The 25,135-nt window shown below is 65.3% G+C and overlaps 1 protein-coding gene across 3 annotated transcripts in view; it reads right to left on the bottom strand.

Annotated features, from left to right (window-relative positions):
* Positions 1-25,135, bottom strand: part of CFAP46 (cilia and flagella associated protein 46) — a 134,597-nt gene that overhangs the window by 38,593 nt on the left and 70,869 nt on the right. For all 3 annotated transcript variants that reach the window (XM_058298090.1, XM_071215607.1, XM_058298091.2), the window contains 12 exons: positions 24,842-25,004; positions 22,101-22,185; positions 19,525-19,663; positions 17,899-18,082; positions 17,477-17,636; positions 16,703-16,908; positions 15,695-15,868; positions 14,851-15,000; positions 9,248-9,396; positions 7,983-8,081; positions 5,497-5,629; positions 4,461-4,607 (listed from right to left, as the gene is read on the bottom strand). In XM_058298090.1, the coding sequence (XP_058154073.1) occupies positions 4,461-4,607; positions 5,497-5,629; positions 7,983-8,081; positions 9,248-9,396; positions 14,851-15,000; positions 15,695-15,868; positions 16,703-16,908; positions 17,477-17,636; positions 17,899-18,082; positions 19,525-19,663; positions 22,101-22,185; positions 24,842-25,004 (1,789 nt within the window). The remainder of the gene's footprint in view (positions 1-4,460; positions 4,608-5,496; positions 5,630-7,982; positions 8,082-9,247; positions 9,397-14,850; positions 15,001-15,694; positions 15,869-16,702; positions 16,909-17,476; positions 17,637-17,898; positions 18,083-19,524; positions 19,664-22,100; positions 22,186-24,841; positions 25,005-25,135) is intronic.

Raw genomic sequence — 25,135 nt, 5'->3', positions numbered from 1 at the left:
GCGTGTGCCGAGACCCACTTTCTGGCGTTGGCGGAAGCCCCGGGTATGCAGGAGAGGAGAGCGGGGACCATCTGGCGTGGCGGGTACCCCACGCCAGCTCGGGCAGGATGGACCTGACTCCGAGGGCCCCGGCCACCGCGGCGGGGGATGAGGGTGGGGTGAGCCTGCGGGAGACCCCGTGGTGCTGTGCGCCCACTTCTCTGTGATGGCGCTAGAGGAAGGACAGGTGCGTGCGGGTGTGCGCGCTGCACCTCTGTACCCCCAGGAGAGCCGTTAGCTGGGCACAGGGGTGGGGGACTCACAGACCCTGCCCTCCACCATGTCGGCCACAGAGGCCTGGAGCCCTGCTGGACGGCCAGTGCCTTTGCAGTGACCACCAGGCCATGGGCAGGGCTGTGGGGGGGGGGTCAAGGGCGTGGAGCCTGGACGGTGTGGGCGGCCGGGAGTGGGAGTTGGGCGTGGGGGCCAGAAGAGCACGGCGGGAGTCTGCACAAGCCACAGGCAGGGGAGCCCAGAGAGCATGGCCAGGAGTGGCCAAAACGAGGCTGGACCTGTAAGCAGGGCAGGATAACCGGTGGGGGTGCCTGGTGGACCCCAGGGCCGCTCAGCCCCAGGGCCATGGCCAACAGGGCAGTGTGGAGAATGGACGAGGAGGCAGCGCAGAGTAGAGGGACAGAGAATGGGAGAGAGACGCTGAGGAGGGGCGAGGAGGGGAGGGGAGCGGAGGGGAGGGAAGGGGGAGGGGGGAGGCTGACCCCAGCTCTCGGGTGCCAGTGTCCACATGAGGGCAGCAGGGCATCTCCCAAGACCACGTGCCCTGGCACCACGGGGACGGCCCTGGCAGAGGTCCCAGTGGAGAGCTCTCTCCAAGGCCCGTCGGAGGAGGATGGGGCAGACCCAGGGTGGCAGGAGGGGGCCTTGCGGAGGTGGGGGACAGGGAGGAGAGGAGTGGCCCTGGAGGGTGATCCCAGGAGGCGGCAGCCAGCACCAGGTGTCCCCAAGGGCCAGGGGCCGCAGTGGGGGCATGGGGCAGGCAGGTGGGCTCCCTCTGGACGACATGGCCAGGGGCCGACTTCCACAGGTGCAGGCGAGGACTTCTGCTTTTGGTAAGATGGAGCGTTAAGTAAAGCAAAAGCATCCAACATCCTGCGACAGGTACCCGTGGCACGCAACAGTAAAGGCCACACGGCGACTGCTCCAGGGAGGGCCAGCGAGGAGCCAGGGGTCTGTCTGGGGTGGGCTCCATGGGTCACACAAGGTCGGGGATGTGGGGCTGCCAGGTACGTGGGCTGTCAGGGCCAGAGGCTGGCTCAGCCCCCGCCGATTCCTTCCCCGTGTCCCCAGAGCTAACGTCACCTCCTCCGCCTCCTGGGCATTTCTCTGGCCACGCCTCGAGCCCCAGAAGCACCTGTCCCTGCCGCATCCTCCTGGGCTCCCAAGAGGCGTGGCCGTCCTCACACCTGCAGAGGAGGCTGCCCGCCCCCAAGTGCCCACGCCCTCCCACACCCGCGTGTCCCTTCCCTGGGCCCAGGCTCCCTCCTGACTCCATTTGCACACACCTGCCCCAGAACCTGAAACCTGCCCACACCTGTCCCCACTGCCTAGAACCTGCCCACACCTGTCCTCGCCTGAAACCTGCACTCTACTGTCCCGTGTCTACAGCGCCCCGACTCCAGGTTCCTTCCCCCGCCCCCCCAGCCACCCCCTCTCCTCCATGTAGCTCCCCTTCGGGAACACTGCAGGGAGGACGCTCAGCACAAAGCTGTGAGGCCGTCACCTGCACCGGCTGCCCCTTCGCCCGCCCCGCACTGGAGTCTGGCTCATGTGCAGGCTCGTTTCCCGGCCCCCACCTGCTCCAGAGCCCCCACTGCAGGCAGGACCACCTGCAGCGCTGGCGGCCGGGCACCCTTGCCCGGGGCCTCCCTTCCCCTCCTCTGAGCGCTCCCCCCCCCCCCATGGGCGAGGTCGGCAGCCCCCACCTGCCCGCAGCCCACCCCACCCCAGCTGCCAGCACCTTCCACAGCACAGCTCTGACTGCCGGGCAGGGCAGAGGGAACAGCCGAGGCGCTGGCCACTAGGGGGCTGCCCCGTAGGCCCCCCTCTCCCCCTCCCCACCCCCCACATCTCCCCTTGCCCCCACCTCCTGGGCTTGGCCGGTGAACTGCTCCCGCTCCCTCCACTGGCAACTCTGGGCCTGGCAGCAAGAAGCATTCCTCCCTGCCCCGCTGCTCCTGCCCTGCCACGCCGCACTGCTCCCTCCCCACTGCTCCTTGCCCCTGGCTCCTCCCTCCATGCCTGGCTGAAGTCTGGCCTCCAGCCTTGACCGGCCCAGGAGCTGCCCGCCCCGCTGGCCTGGGCTGTCCTGGGCCTGTGCTGGGCCGAGGCTGTCTAGGGCAGGTCAGCAGCCATCTTCATGCTGCGTCCTCTGCCCAAAGCGGCTGCACGTGTCCCCTGCCCTTGGAGGAAAGCAGGCCTCCTGCAGGAGAAGTGAGCGCGCAAGGCTGCAATGGCGCCAAGTCCCATGAGGGCGTGCTCACCCTGGAAGTCCTCTCCTAAACCAGGCCGCTGCAGAGCTGCCGGCCACCTGTGCTCGAGGCGCCGCCGGCTGGGAGGGGGCAGCTGGGCTCAGGAGGGGGCTGCTGACCTCAGGAGGGGGCAGCAGGCTCAGGAGGGAGCAGCCGGGCTCAGGAGGGGGCAGCCGGGCTCAGGAGGGGGCAGCTGGGCTCAGGAGGGGGCAGCCGGGCTCAGGAGGGAGCGCTGGGCTCAGGAGGGGGCAGCCGGGCTCAGGAGGGGGCAGCCGGGCTCCGGAGGGGGCTGCCGGGCTCAGGAGGGGGCAGCCGGGCTCCGGAGGGGGCAGCCGGGCTCAGGAGGGGGCAGCCGGGCTCAGGAGGGGGCAGCCGGGCTCAGGAGGGAGCGCTGGGCTCAGGAGGGGGCAGCAGGGCTCAGGAGGGGGCAGCCGGGCTCCGGAGGGGGCAGCCGGGCTCCGGAGGGGGCAGCTGGGCTCAGGAGGGGGCAGCAGGGCTCAGGAGGGGGCAGCCGGGCTCAGGAGGGGGCAGCCGGGCTCCGGAGGGGGCTGCCGGGCTCAGGAGGGGGCAGCCGGGCTCTGGAGGGGGCAGCCGGGCTCAGGAGGGGGCAGCCGGGCTCCGGAGGGGGCAGCCGGGCTCAGGAGGGGGCAGCCGGGCTCAGGAGGGGGCAGCTGGGCTCAGGAGGGAGAAGCCGGGCTCAGGAGGGGGCAGCTGGGCTCAGGAGGGAGAAGCCGGGCTCAGGAGGGAGAAGCCGGGCTCAGAAGGGGGCAGCCGGGCTCAGGAGGGGGCAGCCGGGCTCCGGAGGGGGCAGCCGGGCTCAGGAGGGGGCAGCCGGGCTCCGGAGGGGGCTGCTGGGCTCAGGAGGGAGAAGCCGGGCTCAGGAGGGGGCAGCCGGGCTCAGGAGGGGGCAGCCGGGCTCCGGAGGGGGCAGCCAGGCTCCGGAGGGGGCAGCTGGGCTCCGGAGGGGGCAGCTGGGCTCAGGAGGGGGCAGCCGGGCTCAGGAGGGGGCAGCTGGGCTCAGGAGGGGGCTGCCGGGCTCAGGAGGGGGCAGCCGGGCTCAGGAGGGAGCAACTGGGCTCAGGAGGGAGAAGCCGGGCTCAGGAGGGGGCAGCCGGGCTCAGGAGGGGGCTGCTGGGTTCAGGAGGGAGAAGCCGGGCTCAGGAGGGGGCAGCCGGGCTCAGGAGGGGGCAGCCGGGCTCCGGAGGGGGCAGCCGGGCTCAGGAGGGAGCAGCTGGGGGCGTTTGGGAGCCGAGGCCATGGCGGCCGCAGCCCGGCTGAGGAGAGCGAGGCTGGAGCGGGGCCTCCGGGTGTGGGGTCCTGAGGGGTCCGGGGAGAAGGCAGCCTGACGCTGGTGCAGACCCCCGGGGGCGTCAGTTTGCTCTTTAACTGGTTTTAAGCAACGGTGGAAACAGCAGCCGGACTTTAACGCAGTGGAGACTTGGGCCGCGTGGCGCAGGGAGGTGGCAGCGGGCACTCCGGCCTTGCCCCTACCTGGGGGACATGGGGCTGTCCAGCCCCCGGAAGGCCGGCCTCCGCGGGGCAGGGGCCGCAGTGAGGGAGGACCCGGCTGGACAGGGCAGCCCGCAGGAGCAGCCGGGACCCAGCCCCACACTTCCGGGAGGACGCCCGCCACAGCCTCTCCAGGTTCTCGCGCACCGTTCCAGGCTGGACACACAGGGCTGGGCTGGACGCCCCTAAAGGCCAAGCTGATGGTGCGAGGGGCACCCCGAGGTGCCAGGAAGTGGGGGGTTGTGGAAAAGCACAGGAGCAGGCGAAGGGCAGGAGACAGGGACCGACAAAGCTTGACCCCGGAGAAGGAAGCACAGGACGTTCTAGAGCGGGAGCCCAGGATGGCTCAGGGCTGCTGGGGTGCAAAGGGGCGTGGCTTCTGACGGGCTGAGGACCCCAGGGCATGGGGCGGTGCTGGCTCCTTACCTGGAAAGCCAGGTGGGCTTCGGAGAGGAGCAGCCTCGCCGGCTGGTACAGGTCCATCTCCAGGAGGACTTCCGCCTTGAGGGTCCACAAGTGGGGGAAGGACGTCCCGTCCAGGCCCTTCCCCGTCTCCCCACTGACCTTGAGAATCTGCAAAGCACCGCGGCCTAAGCTGCCGTGTCCCCAACCCCCGTGTCCACCAAGGACAGGCTCCTAGGCTGGCGCGTGCGTCCTGGCCTCTGCCACGAGTCCCAGTCCCAGGGCCCTGCTGTCCCCTGGACAAGTGCCTGTCCCTCCTGGGACCCCGTGTCTTCTCAGCTGCCTCCGCCCACACTCTGGACCCCACCAGAGCTGGGGGCCGGCCCCCACGGCCAGTCGCCAGCTCCTCCTGCCCTGGCTGTCCTACCTGTGAGCTGACAGGGCGCCCCCGGGGTGGGGGCCACGCAGAGGACCCCGAGTCATCATGGAAGTGGGGTTCCACCTGGCAGACCCCAAGCCGTCACAGACATGGGGGGTCACCTGGTGGACCCCGAGCCGTCATGGACATGGGGGTCACCTGGCGGACCCTGAGCCATCACGGATGTGGGGGACAGAGGGGCGGGGCTGGCACCCTCCCACGTTCTGATGCTCTTCTGAGTTGCACAGGGCAGTAGGAAGAGGGTCTCTAATGCGTGTCTGAGGAGGGCGGTCGTGGCCCACTGCTCTTCCATGTAAACTAAGTGGTCCAGGATGGGGGGTGGGGTCGGGAGGTTTCTTTCCCACTGGGCAGCCTGAGTGAGGGAACCCCGTGCAGCCTGGAGGCCACGAACCAGGGACCCCCTGCTTGGCCCTGCCTCTCGGGGGCACCGCCAGGACCCGTGGCAGGCGCTGCCCTACAGCACGTGGCCCAAAGAGCTCGCCTTCCGTGGAAGGTTCTCGGGGCCTCGATTCACTCTGGGTTTCCCAGAATCCAGCCCAAGCGCCTGGGTGCTCTGCTCCGAGTGCCAGCGGGAGCCGCCGTTCTGGGCGCGGAGGCAGCGCCTGCCAGCACGGGCTCTACCTTGTCCTTGGCCACCAGGGGCCTGATGTCCGCGTGGGGGGCTGGCGGCGCCGGTTCGCCCTGCAGGTGCAGGCTTTCCTCCAACACGGGCTCCTTGTTTCTCTCCTTTTTCAGCGCGATTTCTTTTCTACAGCTAATAGAAGACAGACAACACACAAGAAGAGAGATGCAGCAGCCAATAAATACACGAACTGTTCCCCTTCCTTAGACGTCAAAGAAACACAGAAACACAGATTAAAACAGCCACGAGACGCCGCTGTTCCCACAGCACTTAAAAGATAAAAAAGGAAGCTCGGGCAAGTTAGAGGCGCCCGGCCCCCACGTCCGCTCAGCTGCTTTTCCTCCCGGAGCCCAGACTCCCGCTCCGGCTGGGAGCTTGCTGTCCCCACCTCAGTGACACGCGTTTCAAACCCACACCCAGAAGAGGCCCCCGGCGGGCATGTGCAGGGGCCTGGCCCGGTCGGCCTCCCCGCCCGCCCCGCCGCCTGGCCTGCTGGGCTCTCAACAGGACACCCCCCCCCAGCTGCTCCTGTCCCCGACCCCACCCCCCACAACCCAGCACCAGAGCCTCCTGGGCCCCACCCCGGACCCGCGCGGCCTCCCCGACACGGCCGGGCCCACGCCGTCCCGTCGCCGCCCGCCTCTGCCGCCGTCCTCCCAAGGCCCCTTTGCAGCCCTCGCCCCGCGTTCGGGGCCTGCAGCTCTGGGGACCCCCCTGCGCACGCCCGGCCTGACCCCTGAGGGCCCATGGAGCCGCCACCCGCCGCAGGCCGCCTCTGCGCTGCGCCCTGCCCGCGGGCCCTGCTGTGCCCCCGCTCGAGCTCCGGCAGACCCGACCCGTGCCAGGAGGGGCTCGCCCTGGCCTCGCCCTCGCAGCGCGCCCCTCGGTGTCGAGCGCCCGAGCAGCCTGGGCGCAGGCCGCCGCCGGTCAGAGAGGGCGGCGCGGGCCGCAGTGGTGCGCGGGCGGTGCCGGGGCCTGCGCTCCATCCCCGCAGGGGGAAGGTGCCGCACTCCAGAGGCGCGCCCTGGCGCCGTGCAGCCGCCGCGGGACGGGGCACAGGGCCACGCACCACTCACGAAGCAAGAGAACAGTGAAAAGCACGTCCCAGAAGCCGGCGGAGTGACAACCGGAGCCGTGGGGACGCCCCACGCAGGGATGCGCCGGGGCCCCGCCACCTGGACCCGCGCCGGCACGCTCACGCGCCCGCCTAGCTGTGGGAACGAGCCCCCGCCAGGGGCGCCGCCAGCACCCGGTCCCGGGGTGTCCCGGGCGCTCCCCACCATCTGTGAGGTTCTCCCAACACCGAGGGGCTCCAGCTCCCTGGGAGGCTGGGCGTGGCGGAACCCCGAGGCCCCTCGCTCTCTGCCCCCTCTCCTGTCCTTTCTTGCCCCCACCCACTATTAAGTAAAATAAAATGAACGTCTGCGTTGCCGGGAGGGCCCTTCCCGGGAGGAGGCTCCAGGAGGTGAAGACGCCGCGCCGCGGAGGCGTTCCGAGAAAACGAGCCGTGGACGCGCCCTGCCGGTCGCCGAGTGCGCGCCTGGAGACCCCCTGCAGCGGCTACTGCTCCAGACGCCAACGCACACCTGTCCCCACGCAGGGACGCGCGTCCTCAGGCGCCAGGACGTCTCGCTGGCTTCCTGCTCGCCCTGCTTCGGCCCCTCCCCAGGCCGCGAGGGTGCTGCCCGGAGCCCTGAGCTGCTCAGGAAGGGTGCCCACCTTTCTCGTGTTGTTATTAACACCTGCTCTACCCAGCCCGGCTCTAAAGCTCACCTGAGAAACACAGGTGCGTGAAGGGAGAGTACCTGCTCCCCCGGCTGGGCTCCCCGACACCCGCTGCCCAGCCGTGGTGACAGGTGAGGAGCTAGGGCTGAGGGGACACGGCCAGAGATGGCCCAAGGGCCTGCGCAGGGAGCCGGTTGCCCCCGGAGGAGCAGCTGCTGGTCCTGGCCTCACAAGCGCTCCAGGGCGGGTGGTCTCGGGGGAGCTGTGGGGAGGGGAGGCTTGGGGGGGTCCAGCCGACAGGGACGTGCTTGCCGGGTCACCCGCTCGCGGCAGCGGCCCCCGGGATGCCCGGCTGAGGCCGGCTGCGTGGCTGGACCTCCATGGCCCAGCATGCGCACGTCCAGCACGCGCCGTGTGTGCGGCTGGCGTCCCTGCGAGCCCTCGTGCACCCCAAGGGGTCCGTGTCCCAGAGAAGACACACGTGCGCCCTGCGTGGTGGTCAGAGGTGCCGGGGGGGGAGGGGGCTGGCCCCGGCTGCCCCCAGGCACACCCAGAAGCGCCCTCCTCCGTCCTGAGGCCAGCACCCGCGCGGTTTCCCGGTAACCCGCTGGGTGGGCGTCCTTGACCGCAGGCCTCTGCCCCGCTCCCGGCCGCATGCGCAGGTGGCCAGGTCACCCCGGCTGTCCGCTCCAGGCCGCGCCCCTCCTCGGGCTGGGAGTGGCGCTGAGCCCCGGGGACGCACCGCGCTGGGCCACCGCACCTGGCTTGCTCCACCTCGCTGATGTACTTCTGCCCGACGACCTCCTCGTGGTACGCCGCCGCGTCCCGCAGCTTCAGGTCCCAACTCACCAGTGCAAGTCTAAGGAAGGGAGGGGCGCGTGAGGCCGGCCTGGAGGCCGAGTGGTGCTGGGCTGCCTTCAGTGGACTCGACAGCAGCCGCCCACTGCACACGGACATGCGTAGCGGCTACATTTAACGTAAGTTTTAAAGCTCAGCAGAATTCCTGGGAAAATAACGGTTGAGTCCATCAGATTTCAGAAGGTTTTAGTCATTTGTCCACACGAGTGTGTAATTCGCACCCATCGCTCAGGCCCCCGTGGAGGGGAGAGGCATGGCAGCCGGCCCACCCCCCCCCAGGGGCTCTGCTCAGCTCTCGGTAAAAACAACCCTAGTTTGAAGTGATTTCAGACTCCAAAAAGTTGTAGAGACACTACAAAGAATTCCCATCTATCCTGTACCCAGATTCCCTAAATATGGACACCTCACCACACTCGCCTTATTGCTCTCCCTCCCCCATACCTAAGTGAGATTTTTTTTTAAACATTTATTTTTCTCCCCTTCCCCCTGCCCCGCCCCAGTTGTCTGTTCTCTGTGTCTATTTGCCGTGTGTTCTTCTTTGTCCGCTTCTGTTGTTGTCAGTGGCACAGGAATCTGTGTTTCTTTTTGTTGTGTCAGCTCTCCATGTGTGCGGCGCCATTCCTGGGCAGGCTGCACTTTCTTTTGCGCTGGGCGGCTCTCCTTACGGGGTGCACTCCTTGCGTGTGGTGCTCCCCTACGCGGGGGACACCCCTGCGTGGCACGGCACTCCTTGCGCGCATCAGCACTGCGCATGGACCAGCTCCACACGGGTCAAGGAGGCCTGGGGTTTGAACCATGGACCTCCCATGTGGTAGGCGGACGCCCTATCCACTGCGCCAAGTCCGCTTCCCTTGTGAGATTTTTTATGAACTTTTTGAGAGTAAGTGGCAGACACAATCCCTCTTTATTCCCAAGTACGTCTGGGTATATTTCTTTAAAGCCAGGATATTCTCTTAATACCCAGAGTACAGTTAGTAAAATCAGGTTTGCATAGAAGTTTTAACATAAAAATGTCACTGGTATTCAAGCATTTTGATTTGCTTGGCTTTACCAACTTTTATCATTATATCTACACATTCTCACCTACAGGATTACTTAAAAAGGCTCTCGGGAGGGTTCACTGCGGTCACTAAGCGCCCCCCGGCCCCCGGGGGAAGGGGCACTGACCGCAGGTGGTAGAGGTCCGCCAGGCTCCTGCTCTCCACCACGGCCTCGGCGATGAGCACGCCCAGCTGCAGCACGGGCACCGCAAGCTCACACAGGGACAGCCCCCGCAGCGCCTTGACCAGGTGGTCCATGAAATACAGAGTGTACGTCTACGTGAAGACACAGCGAACACGAAAGGTCAGAGGCGGCGTGGCCGGCAGCTGGCCACAGGGTCCTTCCCGAAGAACGCCCCCCACCGTGTGACGCACGACGGGCTCCCGGCAGGTGCTCACAAACGTGAGTTGAGCGAGTGCGTTCTCTTCCTGCGCTCCTTCATGAACAGCCTTCACTTAATGAAGGTATAGACTGTAATCATAAAACCGTAACTACAAAAATGTAGTTCAAGAGCCTTACAAGGAGCACACTCATCCACGGATTTGTCCAAAGTTACGTTTTCGCTTCAACTTTTTCCTGAAATGATTACTACCAACTACTGAGCCATTAAAAACAGAATTTCTTTGTGTACGCCTACAACTGCTCTAAAAATTTAACATACAGAGAACTTCTGCTTCCTATAATGTTGGGCTAGGTTTTTTAAGACAATTATTCTTCAGCAGAAAATCTGAAAAGGTGTATGAACTCCGTGACAACTTGAAGGTCTTTTATGAATCCCAAAACAGAAAGAGCAGGTGTTTAAACTAATCACTGCTGTGGATGTGAGACTCGACGGGACCGCACCGGGGAGGTGTGACTCGGGCTGCGGCCCCGCCCCTTGCTGGGTCTGATATAAGGAGACACGGAGAGAGGCACGGAAGGGCAGCCCCGCCACTTCTGACTGTGCCACGTGAGAGAGCTCGAGGACCGCTCGCAGCCAAAGCTAAGCACGGAGCCCCAGGAGGCTGGGCCCCCGCGGCCGCTCAGGCCTGAAGAGACGAACCACGTGCCTGACGGGCCAAGACGAATTCAGGAAGAATGTAGAGCAGCCGAGACTGAGCAAGGAGGCCCGGCAAGAGACAAGCCCGAGGCCCGGTGCCCACGGCTGAGCTCAGAAGAAAGCGGAGCAGCCGAGACTGACAAGGCCCGGGAAGCCCGAGGCCCGGCGCCCACGGCTGGGCTCCTAGAGGGGCACGGTGGGTGCTGGAGGGGAAGGCAGGGACCAGGCAGAGATGGGGGCTGTGTTGGCCGTGTGGCAGGACCCCAGGATGCCGAATGGTGAGAAAGCACCTCTGGTGATGCCTTGAGGTGGACTTCTCGTAGTTCAGAACTGTAAGCTTTTACCCTAAATAAAATTCCCATTATAAGAGCTGACCCGGGAAACGGACTTGGCCCAGGAGATAGAGCGTCCACCTACCAGTTCAAACCCCGGGCCTCCTTGACCCGTGTGGAGCTGGCCCATGCGCAGTGCTGATGCGCACAAGGAGTGCCATGCCACGCAGGGGTGTCCCCCGCGTAGGGGAGCCCCACACGCAAGGAGTGTGCCCTACAGGGAGAGCCGCCCAGTGCGAAAGTGCAGCCTGCCCAGGAATGGCGCCGCACACACGGAGAGCTGACACAGCAAGATGATGCAACAAAAAGAAACAGATTCCCGGTGACACTGATAAGGATGGAAGCGGTCACAGAAGACACAGTGAATGGACACAGAGAGCAGACAACTTGGGGGGGGGGAGAGAAATAAATAAAATAAAGTAAAATCTTAAAAAAAAAAAGCCGACCCATTTTTGGTACTTTGCACCATCAGCCCTGTGGCAAGCTAAGGCAAACTATTTTAAAAATCTGCATATAAACACTGGAGAGTGAACAATGTACGGGAAAATTACTGGGCAGAGACCCAGAAGAATGCTTTCCAGAGGCGCTCATATCTGCCCTGGGGTTGTCGCCAGCTGTAGAGGGTGCGGCTGAGAGGCTGGAGTGGTCCTTCACGTAGTGTGGAAGGCTTGGGAAGAAAGCCAGAGCTCAGGGCCCACCAAGAGCTGAACTCCCAGGTCAGGCCCTCCTCAGGCTGCACCCTGGAACTAAGGACCACCCGGTGAAGCTCCCTCTCAGATTCTAGAGTTGTGCTCAGGGGCATGTGAGAACTGAAAAACCTTTCCACAGAAAGAAATGTCATCCTTGGCCTCTATTTTTTTTCAAATTATTTTTATAATCTTTTAATTAGGATGACCAGCACACACTGAGGATAACTAAGTATGTGAGGAGGAACAGAGAAACACTGGAAATCACAGACAACAAAATTAAGTTCTTAAATGGAACCCACTGTGAACGTTGCTTAGAACAGATCAGTTAGGAGCCATTCGATAGATTGCTCCAGTGGGGCATGGCCCAGCGTGGGTCTTGATCCTCTCACTGAAGTCCTTTACAAATGCAGGAGCCAGAGCCAAAGCCACAGAGACAGAAGCCGGGAATCAATGGACCCAGGAAAGAGAAAAGCCACAGACGAGCAGCTGAAGCAGGACTGGCAAGGAGGCCCAGAGGAGGGGGGCAGCCACAACCCCGCTACGCCACCCTGCTATGCCACCATGTGCCTGATCCCCACAGCTGAGCTCGGGGACAGGCAGAGGCTGGCAGAGCCACCCTTGTGCCCTGCCATGGGGCAGGTGTCCAGGCTGGCCAGCAGCTGACCTTTGGGGAGAGAGCTGTCCCAGATGCCTTGATTTGGACATTTTTCCAGCTTCAGAACTGTGAGCATTTAGCCTAATGCATTCCCATTGCAAAAGCCAACCCATTTCTGGCATATCGCATTGGCAACCCTCAGCAAACTTAGATACCCAGAGGCTCCAGATACGGATAGTTTTTAGGAAATAGATTCTGCTTCCTATGCTCCACAAGACAGAAGATTAAAAATTTTGTCATAGAACTGGAAACTAAAATAAATAACATAGCAAAATAATGGTGGCGGCTAGGAGAACCTATCTTGTAGACCACCCTCTACAGAGACTGAAACTGGCCAAGGGCCCTGTGGCCATGCTCTGAGATCATCCCGGGTTAGCGCCGAGGCCACACTCCCCACAGCTGCTCTGGCCAGTTGCTGAGCATGGCGGGAGGCCAAGGCAGACCTATCTGTGGAGACGTGGGGCCGACTCCTCCCGCGGCCAGCTCAGGCTTGGCACCTCCTCGGCACACGGGCTGAACTTTCCTTAGAAGGTCCGTGGTCCCAGGGGCTTTGCCCCCCTGCCTTTGCTGTTCCCGCCACGCTGGGCCAGATCTGCATCAGTGTGAGGGTCCTCTCAGCTTCTGCTGCTTCCCTCCCCATTTCCTTTCGTGCAGGCAGATTCTTCAATAATCCTCGCACATTTCATCCCTTCCTGGCTCTGCTTTGCAGAGTGCCCAGGCTAACCTAGGAAACAACCAGAAACCCCAAAACTGAAAGATACAGTGGCCGAAATGAATTCGATGGATTGTTTTAATAGCAGATTAGACTCAGATGAAAAGACAATCAGTAAATTAGAAACAGGTCAGAAGAATATAGCTCAGCAAAAACATGGAGAGATGAAAGGGTGGGAAATACGGAAGACAAGAGATGCAGAGGAGAGGGTCGAACAGATGAGAACTGGAGCCTCCAAAAGAGGGGAGCGAGAAGATGGGGCAGAAGGAGCACCTGAGGAGACAAGGCGTGAGGAGAGTCGGAACATGAGGAAAGGTGGCTGTACTACTTATCACTGTATTGCCTCGCTGTTCCACATTCACCCTTTAGTGCCTATACTATAAAAATGGACCTAGAGGACCTAGACCAGCTGGCCTGCTCGGCGCTGGGTGGACACTGCCGGAGGGCAGGGTTTCCTTCCTGGCTCTGCCAGACTCTCCTGGAGGTCCAGGCAGCACGTGGAGCTCCTCGCACCCAGCTCCCACAGAGCACTGAATCCCGCAGCCCCAGGAGCTGGGCCCTTCTGCTGGCACCTCTCCTCAGGCAGTTTTGCTGCACAGTGCTTCCAGGAAGACACCTCTCAGTGCACAGCTTCCTCTAGCATGCTATAGGGCAGAGTTCCAGAAAGTTCTGGAGGGCGTACTTCTGGCTAGTTCCAGAGGGAACATTTCCCACAAGTTCCCCGCCACGCAGCACCACAGCGCCCCTCTCCGTTCAGCGAGCCATGGTCGTGCCGTCTCCACGGGGCCCAGGGTCTCAGTTCTGGGTAGTGGGCCTTTTAATCAGCTGGGACACGTCCATTTAAACCACACTGCATGCCCTCCATGAGGCCCCCAGGTAAAAAGCCACACAACATTCAGCTGGCAAGGACGCGGAACAGAGGGCGCTCTCGCCCACCACGGAGCGAATGGAAATTGGTACAATCAGTGTAGCTGGACGTGCCCACGCTCCACAGAATTCTACCGCTGGCACAGCCTCTGTCCACGTGCGGGTGTGGGGCAGGTGTTCACACTACTCACGGAAGCTGTGCGTGTAAGAGGAAGACATGCAAACAACCCACATCCAGCCACAGTGCACCAACAAGGTGTGGTCCACTGGTGCAGTGGACTCCTCCCCAGGGATGAAACTGAGCAAGCGGTGGGGACAGAGCGCACGGAGAGGCTCCAGAGCTCATCGCTGACCGGCTACGTTCTGCTGAAGCTCAGCGCCAGCCGGACGGGGCGGCGCCTCCCTGCAGCCTGCGGTGCTACTCCAATGGCCCAAGAGGACTGCGCAGACATGGTTAGGACAAGGACGCTGCAAGGGAGGCGGCCCTGGCCTCCCCGGCAGTGCTAAAGGCCACCACCTGGTCCCTGGAGCAGTTTGATATTATGATGAATTCCTAAAAGAAATACTGGATTGTGCTTGGAATCTGATCCGTACCTGGGGTGGGGATGCACAGATGAAAGGCAAAGGACGAAGGTGAAGGCTTCTGATGTTAGAGTTTTGATGTTGGAGTTTGATGCTGAAGACTTAAGCTGGAGCCCCAGAAAGTCAGCTCACAGAGGAAAGAGAATCCAGTCCCAGGAAGAGAGGAACCCCGAGCCCAGAGAGAAGCAAGACCCTGGAAGGGAGGAACCCAGGAAGCCTGAGCCCTCGCAGACGTCGGCAGCCATCTTGCTCCAACACGTGGAAACAGACTTTGGTGAGGAAGTAGCTTATGCTTTATGGCCTGGTGTCTGTAAGCTCCTACCCTGAACAAATACACCTTATAAAAACGAACCAGTTTCTGGCATTTTGCATCAGCAGCCCTTTGGCTGACTAATACAGTCCCTAAGAGCACGGCAGAGGGAGGAGGCCTGCGGCCGCGGGCACAGGCTGGCGTGTTGGACCCCAGGCCAAGGAGCTCAGCCCCCACAGCTGGGAGAGGCGGGATGGTTCTCCCCAGGGCCCGGGGAGAGCGGCTGCCCACCCAGCTCCGGGCACCAGCCAAAGGAAGCCAACACTGCCAGGTCAGCGACGCAAGCTGGCGGCGGCCGCAGAAGGAAAAGCAAGTGTCCCCGTAAATCCTGGTAGAGGGGGCCTCCTGGGGAGAGCGCGGGCGTGCGGGCAGGGGCTCATGGGGCGGTGACGTGGGGGAGCCCCCTTTTCAACCGGCCGCTGAGCTCAACGCTTGTTCCTAAGTCACAGCGGGAAGCCCTGACGTGGCGACACGTCGAGGAGACGCAGCCTGGGGCGCGGGCGCTGGGGCGGGCGCCGGTCGGGGTGGTTTCCCGTCAGTTACCGGCTTCTGGATGCTGGCGGGGTTCACAGTGAAGTCGCCTCTGTCTTGTTTACACACAGACACGATTTCTTCGGGGCACGGGTAGGAGGCCCACTCCTCAGTGCTCGCGGGCGAGTCCTCGGGCAGTTTGCTGCCGACAGGGATTTGCGGCTGGAAGGCAAGCAGTTGGAATTCACCTAAAAGTGGAGCTCAAGGTGCGTGCGCCCGTGGACGCCCGGGGCGGGCAGCTGTGCCCGCTGCGTGGGCCCTAGGGTGCTCCTGGCCGGCCTGGGACGCGCTCCTGGAGCTCGGCACCCACGGTGCCCTCCTGCCCCTGCTGCCCCCGAAGGCCAGTGCCCTCCCGCCCAAACACAGCTCCTGGAAGAGCCCCCGGGTGCAGGCGGGCTGGTTCCTGCCCCCCTGACGTCCCGGGGTGCCGTGTCGCAAAGCCCCCCGCGGCCTCCCGGGGCCATGTGTTCAACACCTCCCCGTGCCCAGAGCCGGGGCCCAGGCACGACGGCGCCCCGCGCAGCACACGCGAGCACCAGAGCGCTTGGAACCGCCCCGCGGGCGCCCATCTCAGGAAGCGCGGCCCGGGTGGGCAAGGAAACCGTGTCCCTCGTCGCTCCAGGGGTCCCGCCACCCCACGGTCCCCTCGGGGGTGGCCGCCAGCCAAGGGGCATGCCAAAAGCCCGCGCACCCCATGCCCAATAAGCGCTTGGTCCCTGGGGCACCCCAAGGAAGGGCACCTGCACCCCACCTAACCCGAGAGGGCGCCGGGCACGGGGCGTGACTTGGCGGCGTCCCTCGGTCTCCCATGGCGCCGGCCCGCGCCAGCTGTCACAGCGAAACGCACACGGGTTACCTGCTTGGTGTCTTTGCCCTTCTCTCTGTCTTTCTCCTTGCTCTTTTCCTTCTCTTTGGGCTTCTCTTTCTCTTTGCCTTTCTCCTTCTCTTTTTTAAGTAATAACAAGTATGAACTAGTCACTGCTAGGTCTTTATTTTCTGAAAGCAATTTTCCTGCTGTCAAGAAAGTAACCTGAAAAAACCCCGAAACCCTGACTTCAGCTTCAGGGCCAGCCTTGGGTCGGCGCCTGCTCCCCCATGCTGCGAACAAGGGGCGTCTCCGCGTGGTCGCCCACCAGGAGGGGGTGGTCCATGGGACACCCCAGTGTGCAGGCCGCTGGGGGCGGGGCACTTAGGGCGCCACAGCGGGGGTGCAGTGACGGCCACCGGGAGGCCAGTGCAGGGGCCTGCACCTTCCCGAGCTCGCCCCTCCCGGGCTTCCCGGCTCGTGCGCTGCTGAGGCCTGGCCCCCCACTCCAGTGGGGGCTGCGTGGACGACACTGGCCGACAGGGGCGACTGGGGACCGGGCCAACGGAGGGCCCAGGATCCAAAACTGCCGCGGAGCCCACGAGGGCGGCAAGGAGGGCAGGACTCAAGGGGGCTGCGCCGGCGGGGTCAGCGGCCGGGCGGGAGGAGGGCGACTGCCAAGCCTCGGCTGCGGCGGCAGAGGACGGGGCTGTGCGCTGACCGCCGGCTCTGCCTGGGGGGCGCCTGGGCGGACACCGTGTGGCGGGTCACGTGAAGGCTCAGGGTGGGCTTCAGAGCAGAGGGCCCGCCTGGCGAGCAGGGGTCACTCCAGGGGGCTCTGAGAGCACGGAGGCCGATGGGCGTCGGCGAGGAGGGGGCAGAGGGCGGGGCCGCAGGGGCAGGCGGCGTCAGGGCCCTTTCAACAGCGTTTGGCAGGGCTCTGCGTCCTTTGAAACACGTGATCATTTCCCAGCAGCCTCTGGAAGGGTCTCGTCCAGGGGGGCTAGGGTCCCCGGCGCTGCCTCACCCCTTCCCCGCCACGTGCGGCCGGCCCCCCACCTGCCAGATGCGCTGGAGCAGCGTGACAGCCACCAGGCAGCAGTCCTGGTAGGAGGGGGCGCTTGGCGACGCCATCAGCGCCAGCTGGATATACGTGCGGGCCAGCGCGTCCAGCTGCCGCACATTCCGCAGGCTTGCCAAGGAGCGCGGGGCCGTCTCCTGGCACGCTGGATTGTCCACGGGCGCCTGGCCCGGCGCGTGTCCCTCTGCAAGCAGGGCGAGCACCACTGGGCACGCAGCTGTGCAGGGGCCTCCCCCAACCCTGTTCTCTCCAGAAAGGCCGAGCCCCTTCCTGCCACCAGCCTGCGCCCTCGCCTGGGGTCTTGTCCAAGCAGAGTGGGGGTGCACCCTGGGGTGGGTGGGGGCTGCCGGGCCCCGGGGCCCACACACCTCCCTGCCCGCTGCCCCCCTGGGCTGAGCCCCAATTCCAGCAGGGGGCCCCGGCCCGCCCAGCGCTGCGCACAGCTGGAGAAGGATGGGGCGCCCACCGCGAGGGCGCGGCTACTGCCGCTGGGCTCAGCCCACCCCGGCCTGTGGGCTTCTGCCTCGGCTGCCTTCCTCCTGACGACCAACTGATTCGTCCTCTTGAGTCCGGCCCCCGGAAGGGGCGGCTCTTGGCCTGGCAAAGCCCACGCTGACCTTCTCCGGCGGCCACTTGGCCGGGGACGCGGGTCGTGCTCACGGTGGGATGTCGCCGTCGGGAGGCAGAGCGTGCCTCTGCAGCCCTGGGTGCGCGCGGGAGGCTCGTGGCAGGACCGAAGGCCGCGGGCTCACCTGCCGGCTCGGTCGCGCTGCCAGGGCCGCTCGTGGCCAGCAGGAGGTCGATGGCCCATCTCAGGTGGAAGACCACGTCCTCGAGAGGGAACTGCTTGTCGTAGAGCCACTCGCTGAGCTCCACGATGTAGTCCACCTTGTGCCACGTGCTTTCCGGCTTCTGGGGGGTTAGAGAGGAAAGGCCATTTGGACCCCGGCTGTGCTCACCCGTTCAACCCAGAAACGAGCCTGGAAGAGACGACATGTGACACGGGAGGGTTGGCTCGTTTTCCAGAAGCAGAGGGTCGCCTCTGGGAGATGCGCCGGGAACGACGCTGCTCAGCATCGGGCCCCGAGACGCTGGCCTGGGGGGGTTTCTGTGGAGAGCCGGGCTCCCTCTGCTCCCGCTGCCCACGAGCCCCCAGGAGGGGGCCCGCGGTGACCTGCAGCGCCTGGATGGCGCGGTGGTAGCAGGTCAGCTCCCCGTGGACGTCCTTCGAGTTCTGCGCCAGCCGGTGCCACATCTGTGCCAGGTAGGCCTCGCTCTCGTCCCGGAACTTCTGCATCTCCATGGCGAAGCTCTGGCCCAGCTTGGCCCGCACGATCACCATGTGCTTGAAGATGAGGCTGGCGGAGAGAGGGCGGCTTGCGCTGGACACGGCCACGTCCAGGGGCAAGGAGTGGCTCGTCCATGGTCCTGCTTTCAAAGACGAAACCAGAGGGCCCCTGGGTGAGCCGGGCCTTGTGTTTGGGATCTTACGGGGAAATGAGGGATGTACCTGGGCACGGCCACCACTGGGAGAAGCAAAGCACGTGTTCGGTTTTCCTCGAACGTGAGCTCCGGGGCTGTGTTCAAGGCCTGCCTTCTGCTGGGGTGTGTGAGTGTGTGTGTGAGTGAGTGTGAGTGTGTGAGTGTGTGTGTGCGCGCGTGTGTGAGTGTGTATGTGAGCGTGTGAACGTGTGCGTGCATGTGTGAGTGTGTATGTGAGCGTGTGAACGTGTGTGTGCGTGTGTGAGTGTGTGAGTGAGTGTGTGTGTGCGTGCGTGCATGTGTGCGTGTGGTGGGCTGGGCGTGTGGAAGGAGGGGCGTGCCCACCAGGGATCCGGGGACGAGGTTGCGTTTGGGGAAAGGCTTTCTCTCTTGGTTTACCTGGAACAGTGCTTCTCACCACCTGCATCTGAACCACGTGGAGAGTTTGTTAAAATGGAACATTCCGGGGCCCTTCCTGCCCACGCCTCCTGCTCCAGCACGTTGGAGGGAGCCTGAGCCAGACTCTGGCATCTCATGTTATCAGAGGATGGTGGTTGGACGGTGTGAGGGTGTGTGTGAACATGTCTGTGCATGGGTGTGTGTGTAAGCATGTGTCAGAGCACGCGTGTGTGATGGTGTATGTGTGCATGTGTGAAACCACGTGTGTGAATGAGTATGCAAGTGTGTGCAACTGTGAGTCTACATGTGCGAGTGTGCAGTGATGAGTGTAAGCATGTTTGTGTGCCTGTGCAACCATGTGTGTGCATGTGTAAGCACATGTGAGTGTGAAGTTATAGGTGTGCAAGTGCATGTGAGCATTTATGTGTGGCTGAGTGTGGATGTGCAAGTGTGTGATCATGTGCAATTTGAGTGTGCATGTGTAAGCATGTGTGGTTGTGAGTGTGCATGGATGAGTGTATGGTTATGAGTATGTGGAATATGTGCAAATACGAGCATACAAGCATGTGTTGTGATTTTGAGTATTGCAAGTGTGTAAGTATGTGCACTTATGAGTGCATGTGTAAGCATATATAAGCATGTGTAATTGACTGTATGTGCAAGTGTGCAAGTGTGAGTGCATGTGTGAACATGTAAGCATGTGCAATTGAGTGTGAGCGTGTGAGTGTGCAGTTACAGTTGTGCTTGCACACGCATGTGTGTGGTTGTCAGTGCGTGTAAGCACCGTGATTATGAGCGTGCATGAGTGGGAGCACGTGTGCTTGTGAGTGGGCCCTGTGAGTGTCCGCGTGCAGCCGCGCATGTGACTGGGGCGTGTGTCGCGGGGGCCCTGCCCACTGCCTCCAGTGGGGGCACTCACAGGCGGTGGGCGGTCCGCGGCAGCACCTGCACGGCCTCGTCCAGCACCTTGAGGCCGCCCTCCCAGTCGTCCTGGTCGGCGTGGCTGTGGAACAGCAGGCCGTAGAGCGCTGCGCGCAGGGTGAGGTCATCCTCGGCCCCTTGGACAGGGAAGAAGCGGTCTCAGGGTGGGCAGGCGAAGTGCTGACCGGTATCCCCTGAACCCCCGGGGGCTGCCCATCTGACCCCCAGCCGACGAGGAGGCTGGAGGGCGTGGCCCTGCGGGACCCTGCAGCCTTGCCGCTCGCCTCTGTGCTCCTAAATGCCAGCAGGAACCCTGCCCACGCCACCCCACAGCGCTGGCGCAGCTCAGTCTGTTTTGAGAATTGCGCTTTGCAGAGGTACTAAGGGTTGATGCCTGGCCCCGCTCACGGCCATCCTGAGTCCTGCGCAGCTCAGGGAGGCACCCGAGGCCATGGGGCGTGGCACTTCTGTGCAGACCGACCTCCAGCCCGGTGCTGCCTGACTGCCTCTTGGGATGCAGGACCCTTGATGTGGCTGCACAATGTGTAACGCGCTCTTTGCAGTACACCTGCTGGACCCCAGCGGGAGGGGCAGACGTGGCTCTTAAACGGCTGCAGCAAGAGCGCCGGGCTCAGCCCGGAAAACGCTTTCACGCTAATCTCAGGGCGTGCATGCCAGCCGCGGGCAACCTTGATGCCCCCAGAGGCCACCTCGGCCGCCCGGGGTCCTCATCCCCTCTGCGCACCTCTGCCAGGGGCATCCAGTGCGGCCCTGAGCCCCCTCCGGCCACCCTCGCCGGCCACCCGCCTCGGGGCCCGTCGGAGCACCCGGGCCCCACGCGGGCGTTCTCAGACGCCACGGGGCCACAAGCCCCTTCTCTTCTCGCTAATCCTGGCACTTTCTGTGGGTTTCTGGATAAACGACAGGGCCACGAAGAAAGAAAAGGGAAAGGCCTCCCTGCGCTGACACGAGCTCCACTGTGCGATGTGCTGGGCGCGCCCCCCGGCAGGGAGCTGAGCACGCGGCCTGCTGTGCCCGCCGAGGGCTCCCGAGTACCCGGAGCAGGAGCGAGACCCCAGGGCTGAGCACACCGGGGTGCTGCCGCCCCGCGTCCCCGAGGACACCCCTGCCACTGTCCTCCGCCAGCCCTGGGGACGTAACCGCGCAGCCACCCCGTCCACGCCCAGGGCCGCGTGCACGAGCACGTCGTGGGCAGCTGCGGGCTGTGGCTTCCTCCACTCCACGGATCCTTCCAAACCCGGGCCCAGGTCTCGGGGACCCACGACCCGGGAGAGCGAGGGGGCTGCCTTCCCTGCTCACCTTCAGCCCCGGCCAGCGGGTGGGGAGGGGTCCCACTGCGTCCCCCGCCTCTCCCTGACCGCAGGGGGATGGGCCCATCCCTGGCCACACGTGCCCCTGACCCCACGCCCATCCGAGCCTTGATGCTTTTCCCATCAAGTCACGCGGGCGTCCGGCCGGGGCGGAGCTGGCCGAGGGGCCCAGCCGCTGCCCGTGGGCCCCCACCCCGCCCTCGCCTGGAGGGGGCCAGGACCGGGAGAGTGGGAGAGGGCACCCGGTTGCGGCGTGACGACCCCCGGCTAACCAGAGGCGGTCCTGTGCCTGCCCAGAGCCCGAGCGGTCAAACGTGCCGGACACCAGCCATTTCTCCCCCCATCTGGTGCCTTTAAATTTTCTGCAATTTTCATTATTTGGAAGCGTTACGGTTTTGCATATTTGAAGGTAGGGCTTCTTGAGCTCTTTGAAAGTTAGAAAGCCGTCTTTCCACAAAACACCGCTCTACTCAGCTCAACTTTCCGGTGCTGTTTCTCTAATCTGAGTTTTTAAACCTATGGAGTACTCCACACACCTCGTGGTTACTCTGGTGAGTGGGGTGAGGGGTAGGCTGGCTTACAAGTTCAGGTTCTCCCCAGCTGTGCTGATTCATGCACCAAACCTCCTCTTTGCTAAACCCTAAATTCTCCCCGGGCCGGAGCTGCCGCCAGCTCTGCCGATCCCTCCCCACGGCGCGGCGCGGTGCCCGGGCGGCTGAGGCCGGCCTTGCTGAGGGGTCCATGGCCTGTGCTCGGTTTCTCTCTCTAAAGGGGCTGAGGGCACCCAGAAGAGGGGCCACTCGCTGTTCCCCAGCCTTTAAAGCTCCCCAACACGCCTGAGGGCCCTTCAGCTTTGCACGGGTGACTCCTGATGAGCAGACAAATGCCTTTTCTCCTGAGGACACGGCGGAGATGCTAAGGCTGCTGGTGTCCACAGGCCGTCCGCCCGGTGGTTTCCAGCACAGCTGTGTTTTCTACCAAAGCAGAGAACTAGGATTGGCATGTGGGAATGACCGAGGTCACCGGCGCTGAGCTGGCCCCGGGACCCCAACGCCCTGCGCAGCCTGACCCCCGGCCCCTGTGACGCTCTGCGTGGGGGGGGATCCGCAGGCGAGAGGCGGCCCTGGGAAGGCACTCGGGCCCGTCCGTGTGAGCTGGGGGGACGCGCTGCTGTCCTCGAGGGGGCAAGGGCCCCGCCTTCGTGCCAAGGCCCGTCTGTTGGTTTGGCTCTGAGTCTACCAACCTGGGACAAAGTGGCCTTCGGTCACGCCCCCGCTCTGAAGGTCCATCGTGGGCCACTGGTGCAGGAAGAGCGTTCTCCCTTTTTCCTGGAATGAGGGCAGAGGACACGCCTGCCGGCTGCAGCCCAGGCTTTTGCCGTTTGCTTCCCAGAGGCTCCGTGCCCGACTCGCAGGGCGCAGGGCGAGCTCCCCCCAGACCCAGTCCTCACGGAACCTGCCCCGGGGCGGGGGGCTGCCTTCGCCTTCTGGGGCGAGGACGCCCTGGAACGTGCCTCTGCCAGGACCACACTCAGGGCCGATGCCCCACCAAGGGCCAGAAGGACCGAGGGGAGGGAATGGGCTGGACCCAAGGCCCCCGACGCCCCAGGGGTCCCGGAGGCGCCAGGGACCCCGGGCGCCCTGGATGCTGCACACACTGCTTAAGCCAGGCATCTTGCTGGGCCTTGTGTTTGCACCTCGTGCACACCCCCCGCCACCCCTCGCCCCCCTCCAGCCGCCCCCCCCGCTGCCCCTCGCCCCCCTCCAGCCACCCCCCGCTGCCCCTCGCCCCCCCAGCCGCCCCCCGCTGCCCCTCGTCCACCTCCAGCCGACCCCGCCGCCCCTCGTCCCCCCAGCCGCCCCCCGCCGCCCCTCGCCCCCCTCCAGCCGCCCCCCGCTGCCCCTCACCCCCCTCCAGCCGCCCCCCGCCGCCCCTCGCCCCCCTCCAGCCGCCCCCCGCTGCCCCTCGCCCCCCCAGCCGCCCCCCGCCGCCCCTCGTCCACCTCCAGCCGCCCCCCGGCCGCCCCTCATCCCCCTCCAGCCGCCCCCCGCTGCCCCTCATCCACCTCCAGCCGCCCCCCGGCCGCCCCTGGTTCCCCTCCAGCCGCGCCCTGGCTGCCCCTCGTCCACCTCCAGCCGCCCCCCGCCGCCCCTCGTCCCCCTCCAGCCGCCCCCTGGCTGCCCCTCGCCCCCCTCCAGCCGCCCCCCGCTGCCCCTCGTCCACCTCCAGCTGCCCCCCGCTGCCCCTCGTCCACCTCCAGCCGCCCCCCGGCCGCCCCTCGTCCCCCTCCAGCTGCCCCCTGGCTGCCCCTCGTCCACCTCCAGCCGCCCCCCTCCACTCCTCGTCCACCTCCAGCCGCCCCCCCTCCACTCCTCGTCCACCTCCAGCCGCCCCCCTCCACTCCTCGTCCACCTCCAGCTGCCCCCCCTCCACTCCTCGTCCACCTCCAGCCGCCCCCCCCACTCCTCGTCCACCTCCAGCCGCCCCCCCCTCCACTCCTCGTCCACCTCCAGCCGCCCCCCGGCCGCCCCTCGTCCCCCTCCAGCCGCCCCCTGGCTGCCCCTTGTCCACCTCCAGCCGCCCCCCGCTGCCCCTCATCCACCTCCAGCCGCCCCCCGCTGCCCCTCGTCCACCTCCAGCCGCCCCCCGGCCGCCCCTCGTCCCCCTCCAGCCGCCCCTGGCCGCCCCTCATCCACCTCCAGCCGCCCCCCCTCCACTCCTCGTCCACCTCCAGCCGCCCCCCTCCACTCCTCGTCCACCTCCAGCCGCCCCCCCTCCACTCCTCATCCACCTACAGCCGCCCCCCCCACTCCTCGTCCACCTCCAGCCGCCCCCCCCTCCACTCCTCGTCCACCTCCAGCCGCCCCCCAGCCGCCCCTCGTCCCCCTCCAGCTGCCCCCCCTCTGCCCCTCGTCCACCTCCAGCCGCCCCCCCCTCCACTCCTCGTCCACCTCCAGCCGCCCCCCCTCCACTCCTCGTCCACCTCCAGCCGCCCCCCGGCCGCCCCTCGTCCCCCTCCAGCCGCCCCCCCTCTGCCCCTTGTCCACCCCCAGCCGCCCCCCCCTCCACTCCTCGTCCACCTCCAGCCGCCCCCCCTCCACTCCTCGTCCACCTCCAGCCGCCCCCCGTCCCCCTCCAGCCGCCCCCCCTCTGCCCCTTGTCCACCTCCAGCCGCCCCCCAGCCGCCCCTCGTCCCCCCCCAGCCGCCCCCCGTCTGCCCCTCGTCCCCCTCCAGCCACCCCCCCCTCTGCCCCTTGTCCACCTCCAGCCGCCCCCCTTCACTCCTTGTCCCCCTCCAGCCGCCCCCTGGCCGCCCCTCATCCACTTCCAGCCGCCCCCCTCCACTCCTCGTCCCCCTCCAGCCACCCCCCGGCCGCCCCTCATCCACTTCCAGCCGCCCCCCTCCACTCCTCGTCCCCCTCCAGCCACCCCCCGGCCGCCCCTCATCCACTTCCAGCCGCCCCCCTCCACTCCTCATCCCCCTCCAGCCATCCCCCGGCCGCCCCTCGTTCCCCTCCAGCCGTCCCCCCCTCCACTCCTCGTCCCCCTCCAGCCGCCCTCGTCCCCCAGCCCACTCCTTGCTCTCTGCAGCTGGACATGTTGTACTCTCAGTGCACGTTCCTGGGGGAAAGGGCTGGAGAGGGGGAGGGGGAAGGGTAAAATGGAGAAGGGGAGGGAGGGAGGAAAGGGGCAAAGGGGGGAGGGGGTAGAGAAGGGAGGGAGGGAAGGAAGGAGAAAAGGGTCTGAAAGACGGGAAAGGAGGGGGAGGAGAGGACGAAAAGAGAAGCCGGAGGGGTGGAGGGGAGAGGACGGAAGCCGGGGAGGGGCTGGGGGGGGGGAGATCAGCGCTAAGCCCCCGCCAGGCTGGGTTTTGGGGGCCGCGGGCATCCCTGCCCCTTCTGTGGTGCGGCCTTGCTGACCCGTTCTGGAAGGAGAAGGGCTCGGAGCGGCCGGCGGGCAGCTGCGCGGGCAGCGCGGCCCTACCTGCTTCGTGGTCTCGGTCTTGTTGATGATGGACACGACCTTCTGCACGGCGCCCCTCACCTTCTTCCTGCTGGCCGCGGACGAGAGCAGCGGGAGGCAGGCGTTCCAGAAGTGCCGGGCGGCCAGCAGGACCAGGGCGCTGCTGCCCGCCAGGCCCCCGAACCTGCGGGGCCGCTGCGTCAGGGCCACCGCGCCAGGGCCGCGTCCACGCCGAGGCTGCAGCCGGCCGGCTCTCCCCAGGCGGGCCCCACCGCGCCTCGGCCCTCCTCCCCGGCCCGGCGGGCACCGCGGTCT

Source organism: Dasypus novemcinctus, chromosome 6, assembly GCF_030445035.2.
Source record: "Dasypus novemcinctus isolate mDasNov1 chromosome 6, mDasNov1.1.hap2, whole genome shotgun sequence".
Classification (NCBI taxonomy): Eukaryota; Metazoa; Chordata; class Mammalia; order Cingulata; family Dasypodidae; genus Dasypus; species Dasypus novemcinctus.
This window is presented reverse-complemented; position numbering and strand designations above follow the sequence as displayed.